Source organism: Phytophthora ramorum (genome assembly GCF_020800215.1).
Source record: "Phytophthora ramorum isolate Pr-102 chromosome Unknown Phyram_PR-102_s0001, whole genome shotgun sequence".
Taxonomy (NCBI): domain Eukaryota; phylum Oomycota; class Peronosporomycetes; order Peronosporales; family Peronosporaceae; genus Phytophthora; species Phytophthora ramorum.
The window spans coordinates 3,059,183-3,080,708 of NW_027150647.1; the positions used below are offsets into that span (position 1 = coordinate 3,059,183).

At 55.6% G+C, this 21,526-nt stretch overlaps 12 protein-coding genes across 12 annotated transcripts; 8 read left to right on the forward strand and 4 right to left on the reverse strand.

Moving 5' to 3' along the window:
- Nucleotides 1-491: 491 nt before the first annotated feature.
- KRP23_719 (Uracil phosphoribosyltransferase) lies at nt 492-2,333 on the forward strand (the record flags this gene model as incomplete). Its single annotated transcript, XM_067892240.1, has 5 exons — nt 492-1,375; nt 1,438-1,587; nt 1,654-1,984; nt 2,058-2,154; nt 2,230-2,333. 5 exons carry the CDS (start codon nt 492-494, stop codon nt 2,331-2,333), a joined length of 1,566 nt encoding a protein of 521 aa, XP_067751282.1.
- Nucleotides 2,334-3,282: 949 nt separating this feature from the next.
- Nucleotides 3,283-3,774, forward strand: KRP23_720 (30S ribosomal protein S15; the record flags this gene model as incomplete). The annotated part of the gene is made up of 1 exon (XM_067892251.1): nt 3,283-3,774. The coding sequence occupies one exon, from the start codon at nt 3,283-3,285 to the stop codon at nt 3,772-3,774; it is 492 nt and encodes a 163-aa protein (XP_067751283.1).
- An 83-nt stretch (nt 3,775-3,857) lies between these two features.
- KRP23_721 (MORN repeat-containing protein 3) lies at nt 3,858-5,252 on the reverse strand (the record flags this gene model as incomplete). The annotated part of the gene is made up of 3 exons (XM_067892263.1): nt 3,858-4,352; nt 4,418-4,626; nt 4,685-5,252. The coding sequence occupies 3 exons, from the start codon at nt 5,250-5,252 to the stop codon at nt 3,858-3,860; spliced, it is 1,272 nt and encodes a 423-aa protein (XP_067751284.1).
- A 266-nt stretch (nt 5,253-5,518) lies between these two features.
- On the reverse strand, nt 5,519-6,754 carry KRP23_722 (N-carbamoylputrescine amidase; the record flags this gene model as incomplete). The annotated part of the gene is made up of 5 exons (XM_067892275.1): nt 5,519-5,668; nt 5,751-6,041; nt 6,100-6,167; nt 6,230-6,581; nt 6,656-6,754. 5 exons carry the CDS (start codon nt 6,752-6,754, stop codon nt 5,519-5,521), a joined length of 960 nt encoding a protein of 319 aa, XP_067751285.1.
- A 327-nt stretch (nt 6,755-7,081) lies between these two features.
- KRP23_723 (UDP-N-acetylglucosamine transferase subunit ALG14-like protein) lies at nt 7,082-7,942 on the reverse strand (the record flags this gene model as incomplete). The annotated part of the gene is made up of 3 exons (XM_067892286.1): nt 7,082-7,296; nt 7,382-7,490; nt 7,568-7,942. 3 exons carry the CDS (start codon nt 7,940-7,942, stop codon nt 7,082-7,084), a joined length of 699 nt encoding a protein of 232 aa, XP_067751286.1.
- Nucleotides 7,943-8,083: 141 nt separating this feature from the next.
- Nucleotides 8,084-8,566, forward strand: KRP23_724 (uncharacterized protein; the record flags this gene model as incomplete). Its single annotated transcript, XM_067892298.1, has 1 exon — nt 8,084-8,566. One exon carries the CDS (start codon nt 8,084-8,086, stop codon nt 8,564-8,566), a length of 483 nt encoding a protein of 160 aa, XP_067751287.1.
- Nucleotides 8,567-8,960: 394 nt separating this feature from the next.
- On the forward strand, nt 8,961-9,437 carry KRP23_725 (uncharacterized protein; the record flags this gene model as incomplete). Its single annotated transcript, XM_067892309.1, has 1 exon — nt 8,961-9,437. One exon carries the CDS (start codon nt 8,961-8,963, stop codon nt 9,435-9,437), a length of 477 nt encoding a protein of 158 aa, XP_067751288.1.
- Nucleotides 9,438-9,699: 262 nt separating this feature from the next.
- Nucleotides 9,700-10,194, forward strand: KRP23_726 (uncharacterized protein; the record flags this gene model as incomplete). Its single annotated transcript, XM_067892321.1, has 1 exon — nt 9,700-10,194. The coding sequence occupies one exon, from the start codon at nt 9,700-9,702 to the stop codon at nt 10,192-10,194; it is 495 nt and encodes a 164-aa protein (XP_067751289.1).
- A 282-nt stretch (nt 10,195-10,476) lies between these two features.
- Nucleotides 10,477-10,953, forward strand: KRP23_727 (uncharacterized protein; the record flags this gene model as incomplete). The annotated part of the gene is made up of 1 exon (XM_067892332.1): nt 10,477-10,953. The coding sequence occupies one exon, from the start codon at nt 10,477-10,479 to the stop codon at nt 10,951-10,953; it is 477 nt and encodes a 158-aa protein (XP_067751290.1).
- Nucleotides 10,954-11,326: 373 nt separating this feature from the next.
- Nucleotides 11,327-11,791, forward strand: KRP23_728 (uncharacterized protein; the record flags this gene model as incomplete). The annotated part of the gene is made up of 1 exon (XM_067892343.1): nt 11,327-11,791. The coding sequence occupies one exon, from the start codon at nt 11,327-11,329 to the stop codon at nt 11,789-11,791; it is 465 nt and encodes a 154-aa protein (XP_067751291.1).
- Nucleotides 11,792-14,996: 3,205 nt separating this feature from the next.
- Nucleotides 14,997-15,527, reverse strand: KRP23_729 (putative carboxylesterase Culp3; the record flags this gene model as incomplete). The annotated part of the gene is made up of 1 exon (XM_067892354.1): nt 14,997-15,527. One exon carries the CDS (start codon nt 15,525-15,527, stop codon nt 14,997-14,999), a length of 531 nt encoding a protein of 176 aa, XP_067751292.1.
- Nucleotides 15,528-21,024: 5,497 nt separating this feature from the next.
- On the forward strand, nt 21,025-21,516 carry KRP23_730 (uncharacterized protein; the record flags this gene model as incomplete). Its single annotated transcript, XM_067892365.1, has 1 exon — nt 21,025-21,516. One exon carries the CDS (start codon nt 21,025-21,027, stop codon nt 21,514-21,516), a length of 492 nt encoding a protein of 163 aa, XP_067751293.1.
- Nucleotides 21,517-21,526: the final 10 nt, after the last annotated feature.

Sequence of the window (21,526 nt, forward strand, 5' to 3'; positions counted from 1 at the left end):
GGTGTCTCCACTAATTTGGTCACACTAAATTTGGATACTCGCGTTTGATGCTGTTCTTTTTTGGTGCACAAATCGCGACGGACGGTGGATGTTGCGACTCGAGCCCTGGCTGCCGCTTTCAATGCGTTGGGGCATACTTGCTTTTCATCAAAGGTGCTGCAAATTGCAGCCTATTAAAATAACGCAGCGGAGGCAGCGATAAAAACGCAGCAAGCGAAGTCAAAAGAAAGCCGCTTGGCGTTCACGAGCAGAATGGCGACAGAGAAGCGAGGCGCCGTTCCTAGTTCGCGTAAATAAGGGTTTAATTAAGGGTCGATTATCAGAATGTTCGATCCGGCTCTTCTCTGCGCCGCTCACTCGCAATAAGCGTCCGATGCAACAGGAACGCACCCTGTTGCATACAAATCCCAGTCAATAGGCCCCTTTCGCTCTAAAGGACCGCACACGGTCCCCCAGTCAAGATTTCCTTAGGACTTTACTCATTCCGCATTATGGCGCATCCTTCCCACGCGCCCGCGCTGGCACGCACGTCCTCCGTGGCGCGTAGCCTCACGCAGGCGGCCGCGGCGCTTCGCGCGCAGGAATGGCGCGGCGCCCACTCGACCGACACAGGCGTGTACATGGCGTCGAGACGTCAAGCGCTGCGATACACGCGCGACTGGGAGCCGCACGACGCGCAGGAGACCGGGCGCGAAGAATTCTACGCGGAGCTGCGCGCGCGCCACCGCGACTTGACGCAGCGCCAGCAGTTCGCGCGCGAGTTCTACGGCCAGCAGACGCACTACACAGCACAGCAACAGACGCAGTACAGGGAGGCCGCGACTGGCGAGAACGAGATGTACAGGACGCAACTCAGGCGACGGCATCACGCGCCGCCGACAGCCGACGCAGCAGCAGGACACTTCAGGTCGTCGTACGCTCCTCCGCCGCAGAGGAACTTTAGCAGGGAAGATGTAAACAGGGTTAGTATGAGGAATGAGAGGATGCAGGCAGCTGCTGTCGCGCCTGTACAGGTTTCTGTGACCCAGTTGGAGCGGATCAAGTCGCCGGCAAGTAGCGCCGGAACGCCGCGGACTGGTAGAACGACGGAGAGTGTGGCCACTGCGCCATCCGTTGTGGAAGACGTTGATGCTGAGCCTGATAGTGAGGCTGCCGTGGTGGAAGACGAGGCGGGGCCCCAAAAGAAGAAGAAGCGCGTGCGGTACCTGCGCGACACGGACCGCCGCAATATCATCAAGCGCATTGAGAACGGAGAGAAGCAGGCTTCCTTGGCGCGCGAGTTCGGCGTGACGCGCGCGGCCATCTGCCACATCAAGAAGAACCGGTTCGAGATCCTCTCGCGCTACAGCATGCTGGTGCAGTCTGCGCAGGAAATGTACGAGGTTTTCTGTTGAGAGGTAGATCTTTCGCTTACTTTGGGGACATTTTTGCTTGTAGGGACCTCGCCGAGAACTTTGTAGGGCCCCCGGGCGTGGAGATGATGGTGCACGAGGTCCGTGCCAATTCGGTGCTATTGCTGATGACGATGCTGCGCGACAACCGCTCGAGCGGCGCAACTTTCCGGCGCGTGGCTGGGCGCCTCATCATGTGAGTTTCGTCGCTGCTTTCGCTTTTACGGCTCTGTGTCTTAACGAAGTGTGATGGCGACTATAGGATCTTGCTAGAGGAAGCGCTTGCAATCCTCGGCACGGCTAGTGTGGAAGTGATTACGGGTACTGGGCATTTGTATCGCGGCCTGGAACGCAGGCATCGGTTCTGCGGCGTGTCCATTGGCGCGGAGGGCTTCCCTTTTCTCGTGCTGTTCCATCAGATGGAACCCGAAGCACCACAAGGATCCATTCACATGGAGATGGAGACGGACAGGCGGGGCGAGTGCGCTTGGCGTCTGGATCACATGGACCTGCCCGCCAACATCATTCAACACAAGGTCCTACTCTTTTCAGCCACGTGTAGCACAGGCGAGGCAGAATGCAAGGCTATCGAGGTGAGTGCACGTTGCATCAGATGGCACTGCAGAAATACGAAGAGACTGACGTCGTCTGTGATGTTTTCTGAAGGCACTGTGTAGTGTCGGTTGTGACGAGAGCAGTATCTCGCTGGTTATGATCCTCGCAGCCTCCGACGGAATCGTCACTGTCGGCAGTCGCTTTCCACGTAAGTCTATGCTGTGCTGATATAGGACGAGAGCATATTTTCTGAGGATATGCTGCTTATGTTGACTGCCTACAGAGGTGAAGATCGTCACGGGCGGAATCGATGGCAAAGTGGATCCGCAGACTGACAGCATCATCCCCGGCTTCGGCGACTTCGTCTCGCGCTACAACGGCTCTTAAGTTGACAAACTTCTCAACGTTCAACGTGCAAACCGACGGTCATTTAATTGAGTTGTTTGAAAGCTAATGCATACTGGAGTCCTTTTGCAGCAGACTTTGCCTCAGCGCTGACAGCCAAGGAAGGACCCAAGAGCGTCAATTTACTGACCACGACGAAAATCTCTTCGTTCCAGCGCGAAGTCATTAGCAACCAGGAAAACAAATCATTGCCTCATCGCGAGCCGTGTGAGAGGTGTCACTTCCAGGCGTATTGTCATATCGGGAGATGTGGTTGCAACTTTAAGGCGTGGGTGGACATGACCAAAATGTTTGAGTACAAAGTACATGCACTGGGGTATGCGCGTGAATAGAAGTGTCTTGTCAGCTTCAGGTGCGTCAAGGTCGTGTCTCCAACGAAGAGGGTAAGTACTGTCACGCAAACCGCAATTGCATTTGCCAGCTTTATATCTTGCATTATGGTCGCAACCTCTGATAGGAGCGTGACTGTTGACGTTCCTCGCCACCTACACCATATCGATCGTTGTGCAGGCGTTGAAGCAAACACGAAATTCGACTTCGCGCAAGCCTTCTTTACTGTTAATCGACCGTGATTGTTATTGATTTCGTGCTTCGGTTGCCTCGCAGGTGGCTCAGGACACTGCAAACTGCAACTGCTGTGACGCCAATTTTTCAATGAGAGTGATGCCGAAACAACGTCACAGTTTCTTAGCTCAATTGTTGCATGTTACGGTTTTTCAAATCCGGAATGGGCTAGGATAGCAGCATTGACCTTCTGTGCCCCAAACTAACCTTCTTCAGGAAACTGCTGGTACTTTGCCTTGTTGAAACTCTGCCAATGCCGTACTTAGTATAATCCGTCCATTTCGTCCAATCCGTTCGTGGCATTTTCGCTCTCTGTCCTTCCCATTCATTCCTGGCCTCACAGACTCAAGTACTGTAGCTCTTCGCCATGTTCGCGCTCTCTCGCCTTGCCCGCGCCGCGCGCGTGCCCGCGGCACAGGCTCTTCCGGCCGCACGTTGTGTGTCGTACGTGGCGCCCCCGCGCGTGTCCGCGGACAAGAGCTACCGCTTCGGACTCAAGTTGGACGACGTGACGCCCGCGGACGAGGAGGAGGAGAAGACGCTGATGCAGCTCAAGGCCGTGCTGAGTCTGCGCAACGCTTCGCAGCACGAGCTCAACAAGGCGCAGGTGGCCGCGGCTATCGATACATTCCAGCGTTTCCCGGGCGACACGGGCTCGAGCGAGGTGCAGGTAGCGGTGTTGACGCAGAAGATCCTGCGCTCCACGACCCACGCGCAGGGCCACAAGAAGGACCACCACTCGCGACGAGGCCTGATCGCCATGGTGGAGAAGCGGCGGAAGCTGCTCAAGTACCTGCGTCGCAAGGACCTGCACAAGTACCGTGAGGTGGTGGCGGCGCTCGGTCTCCGCTTCACTTAAAGGAGACGACTAGCAGGGTAGAAGAGATGCAACACAGGGAGCTCCTTTTTTCTTCGTTACTGCGGTGTAATTGGTTGTTGTGGTTAGTTCCCGTCGTCGTCTTCGTCGTCTTCGAGGAGAGGAGCTTCTTGGCTCTCCATGAGCAGCGACAGGATGTCGACGCACTCGGCGAACGACACGAGCGTGTCGTGGGATGCGTTGATCTCCTCCAGGAGCTCGGAAAGTTGTTCTTCGTGGACGTCGAGCTGCAGCACGTCGAGCAGGTGGAAGAGCTGAGAGCACGGGATGCAGCCGCTGCGAGTCTTGATGGAGGGACTGTCGGGGCTCTCGGCGAGCAAGGCGCTCTGTGCGGCGAGGAGAGCCGCGAACTCGCTCTGGATTGCGTGCAGCATCTGCTCGTCGAAGACGACGGCGCCGGGGTCGAGCTCCGTTGCTGTCATTGAGCTGCGGCGGGCTGCGTCGTCTTCATCAGCTGCGTCGCTGCCCTCGTCATCGTGGAAAGCTCGTTCGCGCACACGGTCCTGACGGATGCCAGCTACTCCCTCACTCAACACTTGATCCGGGTGCGCGAGCTCCAACTACCATAGTCACAACTCAAGTGAGTGAATTGACAGTGACTCGTGAAGTCACGCAGTCCTCCTACCTCTGGCAGTTGAAAGGCGGTGTGGCCTTCTCCGTCGTCGAAGTCGTCGTCCTGAGCGTTATACTCGGTGTCGTCGTGGTAGGTCCCGCACTTGGGCGCTCCGTCGACCCACTCGCCTTCGTACATCTTACGTGTGGCTTTGTAGAAGTATCGACCGGGACCTTCCTTCCTATCGTTCAGCCAATGACCCTCATACCGATCACCAGTAGCTGGTGCAGTCAAACAGGTTAGTGCTCATTCTTCGTCGCAAATGTCAAATGTACTCACCCAACACCAGCGTGCCGCGTCCTGAGCGTTCGTTGCGGACCCACTCCCCATCGTAGACAGACTGGTCCTCGCCGTAGAGCATACGGCCACGACCATGATGCTTGTTGTTGAGCCATTGGCCCTCGTACTTGCCCCCGTCTTCGTGGAAGGAAGTGCCGCGCCCGTGGCGGTGGTCATTGTACCATTCGCCAGCGTACTGCTTGCGCAGCTTTTTCTTCTCTTCGACCCAGTACACACCTCGGCCCTGTCGTTTGTTCTCCACCCACTCGCCCTCGTACTTGCTCCCGTTGGCATACAGCAGGGCACCATACCCGTGCTTCTGGCCATCCTTCCAGTCGCCCGTATACTTGCCCAGCATCGTGTACTCGATCTTCTTGGCGGCTGCAGCCATGTTGGTGGACTCCATCACGTTGGCGTAGCTTGGCAACCGCATGTCGCCCTTCTTGGGCTGCACCCAGTACACGGTGTGCCTCGGACCATTGCGAGCTGCTAGCTTTTCGCGCAGTCGACTAGCTGACAGTCCATTGCTTCGGCGACCAAACCGCGAGCTCGTCGCTTTGGTACTCATGCTTGTGTTGTAAGCAATCTGTAGGCGATTGAGGACTGGGAACCACCTGCAAACGTACCAAACACTCCAGCAACCACTTCAACCTCCGCGCAAAAATACACAAGGCGAGCAACGTCAATTTTGGCACATGGCTACATTTAGAGGGCTAACCTTTCTTGGATGTTGCTGGCGTTGACGACAGGACAGATCAGCTTGCACATTGCTGTGTACGCAACCCTCGAAGGTCATGCTACCATACGCTCCTGATATCACGGTGCTGAAGAGTCTTACTGGGGTCCGTCACGCGTCATGAGGGCTCCATACAGGTGGGGTCGGCGATCGCGAATAAGACCCCAACTAGCTCGTCGCACGTGGAACTTCTCTAGGTCGAAGCTTTCGACAAGCACGCCCTCGGACTCACGGTCAGCGATCTTGAGCTTTGATAAGTAAAGCACAACACAACACGACCGAGTCAGCAACACAATTCCATACTCTTCGAAATGAACACAACAAACGTACCATCTCGCCAGTCTGGCCTGTGATGAAAGAGGAGCCGACAAACGTGACTTGAATGCCGTCCACGACCTCCGCGCCCACGCGGTTCGAGCAGATAACGGGCGCCATACTCGCCGCCGAGTGGCCCTGCATCACGCGCTGCCACTGGTCACGCGCGTCAAAGGCGGGGTCATACTGGTTGCTGCCCATGGCACTCGGGTACAGCAGCAGCTCCGCTCCCTGCACGACTAAGCTGCGCGCCACCTCCGGGTACCACTGATCCGAGCCAATTGCCACTCCAATCTTGCCGTAGCGCTGCGGTAACAAAAGCATCAGCAAAGACCCTCAAGTTCACAGCAATCCTCTTACGCACCGTGTTCCAGACTTTGAGCGGGTCGTCGGACGGCGTGAAGTAGTATTTCTCATTGTATCCAAGACGGTCTGTACAGCGAAACCACAACCATGAGCCCCCTTTTGCACTTACCAACGCCATTGCAACGCACCTCCAATATGCATTTTGCGAGTTACACCCAGCACGGTTCCGTCGGCGTCGATCACTGCGCACGAATTGTAGTACGAGTTCTGGTACCTCTCGAAGAAGCTGATGGGGATGACCACGTGCAGCTCCTTGGCCAACAGCGCCATGCCCTGTACGAGCGCCGACTCGTCGAGTGTCGTGGCCAGCTGGAAGTTGCCGGCGTTGAGCTCGATGGGGAAGTAGGAGAACTGGAACAGCTCCTGCAGCAGGATCACCTGCGCCCCGCGGGAGCTGGCAATGCGCACGAGCGACTCGGCCTTCTTGATATTCTCCTCGGGGTTACCGCAGCTCATCTGCGTGGCCGCCACCGTCATAATCTACAGCGTAGCAACAGTTTGGTCAGTGCATTCCACGAGGAGCTCCGACAAGGACTATTTTTTCTTATTTGTACCCGCTCGACGGCAGTGGACGGCGCCTTGAAGCCCACGTTGGCGGAGCTGGAGCCCAGCGAGCCCGTGGAGGAGCCCACGCGGCTAGAGGAAGCGTGCATGGAGACGAAGAGCGCGACTTGGCAGTGAGCGGGACGATAATGGCTTGGACAGGCTGCTAGCGGGACTTTGTTCGCGACGCCACGACGACATCGAGATAACAAATCTTCAGTACTTTTACAAATAGATGACGGTGAATTTGTATTTATAACACTTGTTGTCACGTACGACACACGTGCATGCACTGAGATAAGTAATAATGCAAAACTGATCATGGCGGACGACCTTGACAAGGGCTTTGACGTGCTTCGCTGCCTTCTCATGTGTAGCGATAGCATAGGTACTTGTGTCCAGAGCAAGAGAGAGGCGGTGTTCTGATTGTGTCATCGCTAGCAAATGACACCCAGGTGCCTCGTGCGCGGGTACTTGGCCTGCAGCTGGGGCCACTGCACCACGAACTCGTCGGCCACGTAGTAGAGCAGCTTGCCCGTGAGCGACAGGTGCTGCACACGCGCGAAGCTTTCGCAAAAGACGATCTTCGAGTCCGTCTGCACGCCAAGGATGCGGAACAGTAGCACCGCCGCGCAGATCGGGATGCACGTGCCTGCAAGCAACAAAAGCAGCAACAAGTGTGAGCTAAAAGCTCTGCTGCATGATTCTAACGTAGACGTCAAAAGTGAACGCCGTACCAGGTCCATTGCAGAGCACCAGCTGTGGACGCCGGTCGTACACGAGCCCGAGACACGACTGGAACGAGCTCAGCGTTGTCCACACCGTCGACGACCACGACTGCCCCACCTGAAGCACACCACACCACAATGTTAATTGATCTGTACCCATTGTCGCCACCCCACTGGCACTGCAATTGCGGTCACCTCTCGACTGCGCGGGATGATGGCGAACGAGTCGGTCTCCGTTGGCTTCCAGTCCAACTCGGTCTTGGCTTGGCTGGTCTTGTCCGTCTCGGCCACTACAAAGGTGATGGGCGTGTACATCTCCCTCTTGAGTCTCTTCATGAGCTTCAGCAGCTCCGTCGTATGGCCTCCGGAGCCCAGCACCGCCATGACGCGAATCGGACCCTCCACAGCCTTGATATTCCTGTTCTGGTGGTGGAAAAACGGTTTGGAGTAGCAGCTGACCGTAGCTTTAACGCGCTGAGGCACGACCACCAGCCAGAAGCGGACAGCGAGCGCTGCAGCCAACAGGACGAGCCCAGCGCCGAGACGTAGCAATAGTTCGAGCAGCTCCATAACGTTTCTGCCACGCGTGACAATTCGAAAGTACCCTCAATGTAACCGGGTTACATGGGAGTACGAAAGGTAACTCGATGCTGATCATTTGCGAATCCTCCGCGTCCTCCACAAGTGACTTTCGACCAGCACACACTCGCAATGGGCTCCGCTGTGCTACAGACGTATGTGGTGTGCACGAGTGTGCTGTACCTCAAGTTCTTGCGCGTGACCATGATCCAGGCCAAGAAGACGTTCGAGGCCGGCGGCCGCGCTCCGGAGGACAAGAACCTGCCACTGGCCAAGGGCCGACCCACTCAAACGTACGGCATGGACCCGGCGGCCGAAAAGGACGAGAAGATCCTCAAGGCGCGCGAGGTGGAGCACCGCTGGCGCCGCATCGTGCAGAACGACCTCGAGTCCATCCCACTGGCCCTCGTGGTGTTCGGCGTCGGTGTGGCCATCCAGGACCGCATCAACCCGAGCGTGCAGATCGGAGCCATGGCGACGTACACGGTGCTGCGCTGCTGCCACACTATCGCGTACGCCAAGAAGCTGCAGCCGCACCGCGCCTGGTGCTGGCGCATTGGCGTCGTGGCCATCGTGACCGGCGCAGTTAATGCATTGGTCGGAGTGTACGCGTAGCGCTGAAGGTTTACAAGACCCGTAACCAATTCAATTCACCTCGTCTTTAGTCTGGCCTCGCAGGTGAAACTTGGTTGCCGTGCATTCTATTTCTCCGCCGCTTGATGTAAGACCCCTAAACTGCGTCAGCTAAACGACCAGCAGGTGCAGACGCTCGGTGGGGTGCACCAGGCCTCGGATCTGTCATGTTGAACCAGTATCAACTTAATCGGGAGACAGGAGTGATTAATTGCTGACGTAAAGCGCCTCATGATTGGCTAAAAAAGTAGATTTACGTAAACGACCAAGATGGCTGCATTGTCATTTCGACGGTGGTGTACTGGACACTAGGCATTCAACGTCGTACAGCTCAAGACAACCTCTTGCGAGACCAGTATCGATCAGCTACGCCATTATGAGCGGGTCCACTGAGCTGAAGGCCTACATCACCTGCTCCTTCATCCTGTACCTCAAATTCGTCATCACCACGGGGATCCAGGCCTCCAAGACCTTTGACGCCGGGTGCCGCCCTCCTGAAGATAAGAACTTGGCTCTGGCTCAAGGTCGACGGGAGCAGAACTACGGACTGTTCAACGACACGGACGACGCGGAGCTTATGAAGGCGCGCGAGGTCGAGCACCGCTGGAAGCGCATCATCCAGAACGACCTTGAGTCCATCCCGCTGGCGCTGTTGGTGTTCCTGGGAGGCGTGTTCGCCGACGGCAACAAGGAACTCTACGTCGTGTGTTTAGCGATCTACACGCTCGCGCGCTGCTTCCACACGTATGCTTACGCCAACTCGCTGCAGCCCCACCGCGCGTGGTGCTGGCGCACGGGCGTGCTCGTGATCATCGTCTGCGCCGTCAACTCTACCGTCGGCGTCTTCAACTAGGATGGACGGCAGCTTAGATCCGACCAGCTTAATGGCAGGACCATCGCTGCGTCAATACATATGCACAACCAAGCTGAAGCAGGTCCGACTCTCTCGTTTAAGTTTACTCGTAACGGTCTGTCAAACCGTGGTACTTTGCCGTGTCACCCAATGACTGCGGACGAATTCACGCCATCAGTAGCTTATCATCAGGTCCCCGGTCTCCGATGGTGAACAGATTCTGCTTCATTCTGCATTTCACCTCCGACCCAGCAGTTGTACAATGTCGGCGTCTACCGAGCTCAAGACCTACGTGACCTGCGCCGCCGTGCTGTATGTCAAGTTCGTGCTGAACACGGGCATCCAGGCCACCAAGACCTTCGAGGCTGGCGGCCGCCCGCCTGAGGACGAGAACCTGCCGCTGGCCAAGGGCAACCCCGTGCAGACCTACGGCCTCGTGACGCCGCCCGAGACCTCCAAGGAGGAGAGCGAGAAGCTCCAGAAGGCCAAGCTTACGGAGCTGCGCTGGCGACGCATCGTGCAGAATGACCTCGAGTCCATTCCGCTCGCACTCATTGTGTTCGGCGCCGGCGTCATGGCGCAGGGCAACTCCGTCGTGCAGTGCGGCGCCATGGTCGGCTACACGGCGGTGCGCTGCTTCCACACGGTGGCGTACGCCAACGCCATGCACCCGCACCGCGCGCTGTGCTGGCTGTTCGGCGTCATCTTCATCACCACTGGTGTCGGCAACGCGCTCTACGGCGCCTTCTCGTCCTAGACGACCGTAGCTAGACACTAGCAGCAGTACAATCCATCCAATTCATGCGCTTGTTGTTGTAGTCCTCCATCGCCTTTACTGCAGAAACCTCAGCCACCTGCACTGAAACAGGAACGCCATCAACGCACTTGTCCATGGCGTGCTGACGTGCTGACCCCACGTTGATGTGTCCGCTGCTCTGCGCCAGCCATTCACGTCTTTGTAAACGCTGGGCTGCACGTCAACACCCGCTCTCGCCCTGCGTGGCGTCCGCACAAGTGAAAACCCGAAGAGATCGTCACCATGGTCGCCTCGAACGTCACAGTCTACATCGCCTGCACCTCGGTGCTGTACCTCAAGTTCCTGCTGGCCACGGGCGTGCAGGGCGGCAAGAAGTTCCGTTCGGGCGGCCGCCCGCCTGAGGACGCCAGTCTCGGCCTGGCCAAGACCATTGGCAAGGGCCGCAAGCAGACCTACGGCCTGGACAAGACCGACGACGAGAAGGTGCTCAAGGCGCGCGAGGCCGAGCACCGCTGGACGCGCATCGTGTCCAACGACCTCGAGTCCATCCCGTTCGCGCTCTTCGTGTTCGGCGGCGGCATCCTGGCCGGCAGCAACCCCGCGGTGCACGCCGGCGCCATGACTGTCTACACAGCTGCGCGTTGCCTGCACACGTACGTGTACGCGCACGCCATGCAGCCTCACCGTGCCATTTGCTGGGGTGTGGGCGTCGTCTCGACTCTGGTGGGGGTTGGCAACGCTATCGCCGCCATTCTGTAAGCGCTGGTAGAGTTGGTGCTTGCTGTCGAGAGAAGGATCTCTAGTGGAGAGCGGCTACGTTTCCAAATACAAGTTCGTGACGACTGCATTGAGTTCCGTCTTCTGCATTGCGTACTCTGAGTGAACAATCACTGCTGGAGATTGTGCTCTGTCGGTAGATATCGGAGACCTGTGTGTAAACTTCATCAGCGAGATCGTAAGCACGCGGCTTGGGACTAATCTCAGCGATCTACCCCGGGACGTATCAAATTGATTAGGCTTCTAGCGACTGAGATGAAGGTGGCGGCGTAGATCGCTGGTGGAAGGATCACAACCAATTTTGACGGCTCGAGTGCACGAGCATCCCATCAAGCTGATCGACTACGTAGACGAGATGGTGGCGGGCAATGTCCAGATGTACGTCGCGTGCAGCTCCATACTGTACCTCAAGTTCTTGCTGGTCACGTTCATCCAAGGTCCCAGGGCCTTCAAGTCCGGTTGTCGCCCACCCGAAGACGCCAAGCTCCCGTTGGCCGAAGGTCGTGAGCAGAACTACGGGCTTGCCGAGACGGACGACAAGGCCACAATCAAGGCACGCGAGGAAGTCCATCGCTGGGAGCGTATCGTCGCCAATGACCTCGAGTCCATCCCGTTCGCACTCTTTGTTTTCGGCGGCGGGGTTCTTTCCGACAGCAATGCTACCGTTCATGCCAGCACCCTGATCATTTACACCGTGTCGCGCTGCCTGCACACCTACATGTACGCGAACGCAATCCAGCCTCACCGATCCAACTGCTGGTTTGTTGGCGTCGCGGCGACGCTGGTCGGTGTTGTCAACGCTGTCGTTGCAATTGCTTAACGGATACGGACGCGACCAGAGGTCAAGGTTAGCTCTTGGAGGCCAGCCCTACGAGGAAGCTACCGGTAGCTGGTAGTTTGGAATATCGAGACTTTAGCAGAAGACCTCGTTTTCGTGACGAATGCCTAAAACCACTGACAAATACGTCTGAAGTGCCATGCATTTAGAAATGAAGCAAACTCCATTGCCACGTCCGCTCTTTGATACAGCGTATTCCATTCCTCGAGTTCATTTTTTTCAATTGGAGCTGGTTCACGGTGATAGTTTGGGCTTGCAAGTTCCAACGCTAACGCTTAATGCAAGTCTCGGAAGTACGAACACATTTTGAGGTCGACGCTACAAATGCAGTATGGGCTTCCGTTCGTCCCTTTTGTTAAGAAAGTCGGGTATTCGATCTACAGAGCGGTTTTCTAGCTGCGTCCGGCGCACGCTCGTCATTAATTTACAGGGCTGTATAGAGGTTCACGTGTGTGTGTGTGTTGTCAAGACTTGGTCATCAGCAACATGTTGTGTATAGGAGCAGCGCACAAGGTGCCAGTACTCCCATATACTTAAGTGCTGAAGTACTTCGCCAGCAAAAATGTTGCTGGTGACCAAGCCTTATTATTGCGATTGAGACTGCAGACGAGTCGCTCTTCACGCTGGTGAGCCGCATAAGCACACTCTAACCGGCTTGAAGGTACCTCACTGAAAAACAAAACAAAACAAAAAATTGGTTGCATTGGTGGCGCTGTCAGTGTTAAACCTGCCTCACTTACCGTACTGACACAGAAATGTGCAAGCGATCGAACAGGTATAAGCCACTAGCTGTGAGGATCGTTTGACCCGCCAGGTACAACACCCGAAAGCTGTTGTCGAAAGGTAAAAGCGAGGGACGCGGAGAAGTCGACTGAGAAGAAATCCACATTCAAAATGACCACTATCGTGGGATTGTGCTTTCCTAGCTGCGGCCATCCTCGTATTTCTGTTGTGTCCGGTCGTAGCGATACAAATCTATATGACGAGAACAGGGGACAGCCACACGACCTAACCAGGTTGACAAATTACTACGATCCCCACGATAACAGTAATGAGAGTGGTAGCCTTGACCATCTTGGCCTGACCTTGCCTTCGGATTCACTCATCCAATCTTTGGGATATTCCTTGCGGCGGTGCCATTGCCACCACTTTATCTACGGCTACACGTCAGGAGCGAGTATTGATCACGCAGCTTTAGTCCGAGCCGAACGCTTCACTGTGTGGGAGTTACTCTATCAATTGGTGGCTCTGGACATTTGTGTGAGCAACCAGCAGCAACTGTGACGCCAACAAGACAATGAGAGTTGATATGAAAGCAAAGTCTATATTTCGTAACTCAATTGTTGTCCCTGTTGCGGTTTTTCGAATGGACTACTACTGTAGTGCTCGCCTTGTTTTGCAATGTGCGCCAAACTAGCCTTGCTTCGGGAAAGTTAGAGGATTGTCGCGATAGCGCTTGTGCCAGTACAGGTACTTCTCGTGTATTGGGTCGTACTTCGAATAGACCTTTTGCCCATTCACGATTTTGTAGGGAACGCCAATCTTACGAAGGATATGTTCCGGTGGGTTTCGTTTCGCGATCTGGCGCAGAATCTTGGCGTCTTGCCATGCGAGGCCATGGACCGACATGGCAATAGCCGTACCATGCGCTCTCTCCTCGTCGTTTTCGCCTTCCACATCTTCCGATTCATCGGTTCCCCCGTAGCGATTTTTTACGGATGTCACCGTCGGAGAGTGAGCGGACGGGTGGAGACAGAAGGAGTAGCACCACTGCCAGCGAGAAGAGATGTCATGGCAACGAGCAGGACAGACCACACACGCATGGTTTGGGACGCTTGAGCTGTTGCTGCTGAGGGAGGATTGGGAGGTGGTGGTGGTGGTGGAAGTCGAGTGTTGTCGATCAAACTCAAGAATGAAAACGTCTAGTGGCGCTGCGTTCGCGTGTAGGTAGTGGTAGAAGGCTACGTTGGTGGATAGCAGTTACCTGGAGCTCAGTCCACTCTGCACTCCTAAATGTATCCGTGTTTTTATCCCCGCCAAGCCTTGGCGGGGCTAAGGAGCTTCACAGGTGTCGCAGCCGGACTACTCTGACTCAGCACAAACAAGTACTCTGTCTCTTCTCCCAGTGAATGATATAGTATCATAGCTAATGACGATTCTCCGCTTTATTTGGATCGAGCCATTAGAATCCTCGTGTTTCCTTAATCTTCGTAACAGTGGTGGCTGTCGTGCGAGCTGCTGCATTACTCTTCCAGAATGAATAGTTGAAATAGTTGAAACTTCAGCAGAAACCCCCAATGTCGTGGAGACCATTGAGTACGGTGAGTGTTGATAGAAAACATGCCTTGAACCCCGTAGCTGAGGAAATGTATGCAAATTTAATTAGCACATTCACACACCCGGAACAGCAATGTCCTCTTTCGATACAAACTAGGCGGCCTATTGCCTCGAATTCATGACTTCGTATTTCACATTGTAGCTACAGCAAATTTGAGCTTGCAAGTTGCAACGCTGACGCCCTGTAAACCGTCATCGTTGACGCGAGTCTCGCAAGTAGGAACACATTTAGAGATCGTATCATTTTAGTTCGGATGATTCGCGCCGGCAGATGTCCTCGGGTATCTGAGATACTTTAAAAGGAGCATTCACGAATATTGTTCTTAGACGCCTCCAACCAAACGGTTGGCGTGCAGGCTGTGTGGAGTTCCGTGCGTTCACTCTACAAGGAAGATCACTAGCAAGATGTTGCGGCTTGCAAGTAATAAAAAAAAATTACGATCGCTTACCGTTGTGGTAATCAAAAGCGTCGTAAACTCGCCGATTTCAAACTACATGTACCCATAAAGATCAACCTTGTTCGCAAGTCACGTCCTACTTGTTTCCAGCGCAGAAAAACTCTGCTTATAGTTAATATTGTTTTGGTAGTACTTAATTCGTAGTACGTCGAAGTATTTCTCTTTACCAGCTGCTCTAGCATAACTAAGTTTTCAAGTGTACCGATCCAAAGCAAGTAAAGTATCCAGAGCTTCCTGGCAATAGTTGTGAATACATGTAGTGTTGAGACATTGAATTTATTGACACACAACGACATACAACTGCCAATGGCATGAAGGCTTCGACGTCACCCCAAAGCCAAGTTCTTAAGAAAATACAAGACGACATGCGACGCTTTGGTTGCGGGAAAGATTCAACCACGCAGCATTTGAGTGCTCCCCTTCACCAGAGCAGCAGCTTGTGCGGCTGCTTTCGTCACACTGCCGTCCATCGGGTACGTGACGTGCGCCATCACGTTGAAGCCGTTGGCGCACACTGGGTCGCCCAAGTTGCAGAATTCGATTGCCATTGATCCGTAAGTGGAACTCGACCTCGCGATCGTCTGGCCCATGAGCTTCAGTGGGTTGCCGAATGTCACGATGGCCTTGATGCGCGAGGACAAGGTTTCTGGGATCGTTTCACCGACACCCAGCATCGTCTTGATGCCAATGGCGATATCCGTGACGCTGGCACCTTGAGAGTATCCGCCGAGCACGAAAACTGTGTTGGGGCACTGCTGCGCCACCGATACAACGTGGTTGGCCATGTCCGTGGCTCCAGGGCCAGCACTTGTTTGAGTAGTCGAGGCAAGGTAGTTGACAGCGTACGATGAGACGCTCATGCCAGCGAGGTTGGAGGTGATGCCGCTCACCAGTGGGCCACCACAAATTCCGAGACCTGGCATCTCGCCACTTCCGCGAGCGAAGACGATGTGAACGTCAGAGCATTCGGCTCGAACGCTGATGGGGCTGGAGAGTAGGAGCAGTAGGGATCCAGCGATCATCGAGCAGGCTTGAGAGAACTTCATCTAGTACTGGGAAACTCGTTGGAGTGCGCACGAGGAAAGAAAACGTTGAATGGTTAAAGCTTGGTGACCCGTGCTGTCCAAGCCTGGCAGAGGCTGTAGAGGGTCCCAGTCATGTTGCCTCTAGCACCAGCTTTTGTATGCACATCCTTGATAATAAATCGCTTCCAGACGCCCTGCTGCCATTTATGGTGACCGCAATCAGCATGATGACCAAATCTTACCTTATCTGATGGATTTACTTAACAAGACGGCCCCACGGAATCAATCGCTTGACCGCAAACACGATAGTTTTATCCAATATTCGTGTTTTAGTCTGTGTTGCCCACAATCAAGTCCTGATCAACGATCTTATCGAACTACTGTTGGCCAACATCTTCTTGAAGTGCACCACGGTGCCACAGTGCAAGGCATATGCTACATCATGTTCAATTTACTACTCATCCCATAGTATGCGCAGCAGGTGAGGCTACTCGACTGCTTTGGGATTTAATGTTTGGCCTCCTCAAAACCAAATAGGCAAGAACAAACACTGGTCCATTTCAAAATTACAGTAGATACTGTAGTACCACTGATCCAATACTAGGTTATCTGTGCTAACATTACATCCACATTAACTTTAAACTACTGTTTTACACGTACGTGACGGTGCTGGGCGAGTAGTTACAGAGCGTGCCCGAAGGCCCAGCACCCGCTTCGCCAGGCTCGCCGCCCGAAGTGGTGCCGTCCGACCACGAGCACACGTTGATCTTCTTGCCCTTGATCTTGATGTTCTCGAGCGTGGCCTGGTCGCCCCAGTTCTGGTTCACCGTCACGAGACTCACGCGGCCATTGACGGCGTACACGTTCTTGACGTTGACCTTGAGGCCCTTGTAGCCGCACGTGCCGCACGAGCGGTAGAGCTTACCGAAGTCCTCCACGTAGAAGCCCTCGATGGACACGGTGCCGTAGCCGTTGTGCTGCACCACCTTGTCGGTGGCCGAGCGCGCGCCGCCGCCGATGACCTTGGTCACGCTGCCGGCCGAGCCGCCCTTGATGCTGAGCGCGTCCTCGCACACGTCGTCCCACCACACGTTCTGGATCGTGCACCCGCTCTGCTCGCAGTGCACGCCCTCCATTTGGTCCTTGCCGATGATCACGTTCTTGAGCGTGCCACCGGGCTCGACGCGGAACACGGCGGTCTCCCAGCCGCTCTCCTTCTGGCCGCCGCACTTGATGTTCGAGCGCTGGTACCTCTTCATCTTGCCGTCGAACACCTCCCCTTTCTTGACCGTGTACGGTTCGTCAAAGTACTCGTCCCCTTGGCTGGTGGGCCACGATCCGTCGGGCATGGCGGCCGCCTCGGACCGCATGGAAGCACCTGAGGCAATGGCAGCGGTGGCGGCAATCACAACAGCGACGAAAGAGAAGGCGTTGACCATGGCTGGCAGTACTAGAGATTGGCTCTCAAAAGGTGGCTGGTTGGTCGGTTGGTTTGCTCGCTTTGCTGCGAAGAGCGCAAATTGAATAATGAGGAGCGAGGCCACGCCACAGCGGTGGCTGCAACAGCTCAGCGCAGTAACCAGCCAAGCAATGCAAAGCTACCACCTCGACTCAAATCCTGTCGCTATGATCTGCGTCGTCAAGTAGGTCGGCTCCGGAATGTCAGATGCCGACGCACATAAGACCCTCCCGAGGTGTAGGTAGCTGCATCGATCGACAAGAACGTTGATGACCATCGCTGCTCTGTATGGGTTTGCATGCCAGCAGGTCGGCGGTGGGCTGTACGACGAGGCGATCCGCTCTGGAGATTAACGCCGTCAATGAACTGGCGACCATTAGTACGTCCATGACTCAAGGAGCGTAGCATTCAGGTGCAAGTCCATGCACCGGTGGGCCACCGGCGGTGGCGCGACACCAACTACACCAACTACAGTACATGATTGTATTACTGTACAGTACATGCAAGTCCGAGCGGTGCATCGTTGCAAGATCCGCTTGACTTGGCGGACGTGCGGCGCCGATGTGCACCAGGTGGCGACTACACCAAGACCACAAGTTCGTGGACGAAAACGGTAGCGGCGCTAGCGTCAATCAGCAAAAAGAACGGGCGCGGCGGGGTGTCGCTCGATGTCGACCTTACTTGGCAAGTACAATGACTACAGGGCTGTTTGGAGAAACAGCAAAGGACGACGAGTGGATCCGCGGCCAGTAAAGCTAAGCCCCAAAGCATTTGTGGACCCGCTAGCGAATGTTTACGGACTCCAGCAGGCACCGCAGCTAAATCTTCGGGGCAAACGGCTGCACACAGGACTCAACACGTGCGCGGGGATAGCGATCACGAGAGCCCAAGAACTCTGCAAGCCAGCAATTGGACAGAGACTTTGTCGTTTCTGTAGACTGATGCGGGGTTGTAAACATGTCGAGACGGAAACGAGATACGCAGCAGCCGTTGAAGCCCATGCTGTGCTTGTTGGATGCGATCACAAAACAGTTTTTCACAGATATACAGATACATGTACAGTGATAGGCAGGCACGAGCGATGATGGCCAGCAGCTGAATCGCACGCGTATGGTTTTCATGGATGTGCACCTTGCACTACTCGGCCGATCGTCTTGACCTCGACTTGCTTGCCACCGTGGTCATCACTTGGAGTGTGGAGACGCCATGAAGCTTCGTTTACAGGTAGTTAGGAATACAGCGATACAACGTGCCGGTTTGTTGACTCGAGTCCATTACTTCAGAATCATTTTAATAATTTGCACTGTGGTGGTCGTGCGATTAAAACGCTGATGTCGTTGCTACGACGGCACTAAGCAACTAGCACAACATCGGGTCTCCGCGAAAGAGTCGCCACCATCCGAGCGATTTGAGCTCACCAACCTTTGCCATAACACTTGGGCTCTGGTATCACCAGTCCACGCAATGGGCGTGATCGCTATCCCCGCGCACGTGTTGAGTCCTGTGTGCAGCCGTTTGCCCCGAAGATTTAGCTGCGGTGCCTGCTGGAGTCCGTAAACATTCGCTAGCGGGTCCACAAATGCTTAGGGGCTTAGCTTTACTGGCCGCGGATCCACTCGTCGTCCTTTGCTGTTTCTTCAAACAGCCCCGTCGTCATTGTACTTGCCAAGTAAGGTCGACATCGAGCGACACCCCGCCGCGCCCGTTCTTTTTGCTGATTGACGCTAGCGCCGCTACCGTTTTCGTCCACGAACTTGTGGTCTTGGTGTAGTCGCCACCTGGTGCACATCGGCGCCGCACGTCCGCCAAGTCAAGCGGATCTTGCAACGATGCACCGCTCGGACTTGCATGTACTGTACAGTAATACAATCATGTACTGTAGTTGGTGTAGTTGGTGTCGCGCCACCGCCGGTGGCCCACCGGTGCATGGACTTGCACCTGAATGCTACGCTCCTTGAGTCATGGACGTACTAATGGTCGCCAGTTCATTGACGGCGTTAATCTCCAGAGCGGATCGCCTCGTCGTACAGCCCACCGCCGACCTGCTGGCATGCAAACCCATACAGAGCAGCGATGGTCATCAACGTTCTTGTCGATCGATGCAGCTACCTACACCTCGGGAGGGTCTTATGTGCGTCGGCATCTGACATTCCGGAGCCGACCTACTTGACGACGCAGATCATAGCGACAGGATTTGAGTCGAGGTGGTAGCTTTGCATTGCTTGGCTGGTTACTGCGCTGAGCTGTTGCAGCCACCGCTGTGGCGTGGCCTCGCTCCTCATTATTCAATTTGCGCTCTTCGCAGCAAAGCGAGCAAACCAACCGACCAACCAGCCACCTTTTGAGAGCCAATCTCTAGTACTGCCAGCCATGGTCAACGCCTTCTCTTTCGTCGCTGTTGTGATTGCCGCCACCGCTGCCATTGCCTCAGGTGCTTCCATGCGGTCCGAGGCGGCCGCCATGCCCGACGGATCGTGGCCCACCAGCCAAGGGGACGAGTACTTTGACGAACCGTACACGGTCAAGAAAGGGGAGGTGTTCGACGGCAAGATGAAGAGGTACCAGCGCTCGAACATCAAGTGCGGCGGCCAGAAGGAGAGCGGCTGGGAGACCGCCGTGTTCCGCGTCGAGCCCGGTGGCACGCTCAAGAACGTGATCATCGGCAAGGACCAAATGGAGGGCGTGCACTGCGAGCAGAGCGGGTGCACGATCCAGAACGTGTGGTGGGACGACGTGTGCGAGGACGCGCTCAGCATCAAGGGCGGCTCGGCCGGCAGCGTGACCAAGGTCATCGGCGGCGGCGCGCGCTCGGCCACCGACAAGGTGGTGCAGCACAACGGCTACGGCACCGTGTCCATCGAGGGCTTCTACGTGGAGGACTTCGGTAAGCTCTACCGCTCGTGCGGCACGTGCGGCTACAAGGGCCTCAAGGTCAACGTCAAGAACGTGTACGCCGTCAATGGCCGCGTGAGTCTCGTGACGGTGAACCAGAACTGGGGCGACCAGGCCACGCTCGAGAACATCAAGATCAAGGGCAAGAAGATCAACGTGTGCTCGTGGTCGGATGGCACCACTTCGGGCGGCGAGCCTGGCGAAGCGGGTGCTGGGCCTTCGGGCACGCTCTGTAACTACTCGCCCAGCACCGTCACGTACGTGTAGTGCAACAGCGCGAAAGAAGCGCTAGTATGGAGTAGCGTAGTGCCTTCAAGTGAAATAGAGAAAAGCTAGATGTTTGTCAGGTCAAACCTGTTGAGTTGCTGGGTAGCCAACCTGTTCCCTGAGTATCACTGCTACGCGACTAAGCATAAATCGCGTGCACGGGCTCAAACGCTTCTCGGCGTTCGACTTCATAAGCCGTTCTACGGGGCCACTGCTATCGGCTGTACAATTCGTGATGGCGGCGACCCAGAGTGTGAAGTTCTAAGTTGCGTGCACTTCTGTGCTGTACCTCAAGTTCCTGCTCGTGACGGGTGGGCGTCCAAATGATTCGACGCTGCGTCCAGCCAAGCGCCCCCCATACTTTTGGTAAGGACAAGCCCAGCGAAACAAGACACTGGAGGTCGTGCAGCGCTGTGGGTATCGCCATGAACGACTTGGTGTCGGTTCCGTTCGGGCCCCGCATCGTCTTCATCGCGGGCATCACGGCCGACAGCGACACCACGATTCCCTCTCACGCGATGGTCGTTCACGGCGGCGCGCTGTGTGCACGCGTATGCCTACTCAAATACGATGCAGTCGGTGGAGTGGGTGTTAATGGCTACTCTAGCTGCCTTCGGCAACGCTGTGACTGAGATTTTGTTAGGGCATCTCCACCGGCAAATCTTTGATCGTTGTCGTAGAGTTCCTGCAGGCGTGCAGTGAACGGGACGCTCTCTGCTCCAAGTATGCGCGGTGCTGAGCAGTCGTTCAATCTCGAATTCGCCCGATCTACCAAAGATGACTGCGTTGGTGGAGCTCAACGCGGCTGTGAAGACGTACTCGACATGCTCACTGATCCTGTTCATCAAGTTCTTCATCACGGCGTCGATCCAAGGAGGCAAGTCGTTCGCCGCTGGTGCTCGACCGCCTGAGGACACCGGACTGCTGAGCCAAGAAGGCCTCCCTCCTCAAAACTACGGACTCAAGGACGACCAACCAGCGTCCGAGGAGCTCACGAAGGCGCGCGCCGAAGACTACCGCTGGAAGCGGGTGATACAGAACGACCTGGAGACCATTCCGCTGGGATTGCTCGTGTTCATCGGATCGGTGGTCGTGGGCGGACAAGAGGAGACCAACTGCGCGCTCATGGGGGTCTTCACTGCTGCTCGCATCGCACACACGTTCGCCTACGTGAACCAGAAGCAGCCGCACCGCGCGCTGCTCTGGACCCTTGGCCAGTTGTGTGTGCTTGCCAGTGGACTCAACGGCTTCATCTCGTTCCTTATCTAGGCGAAACGCA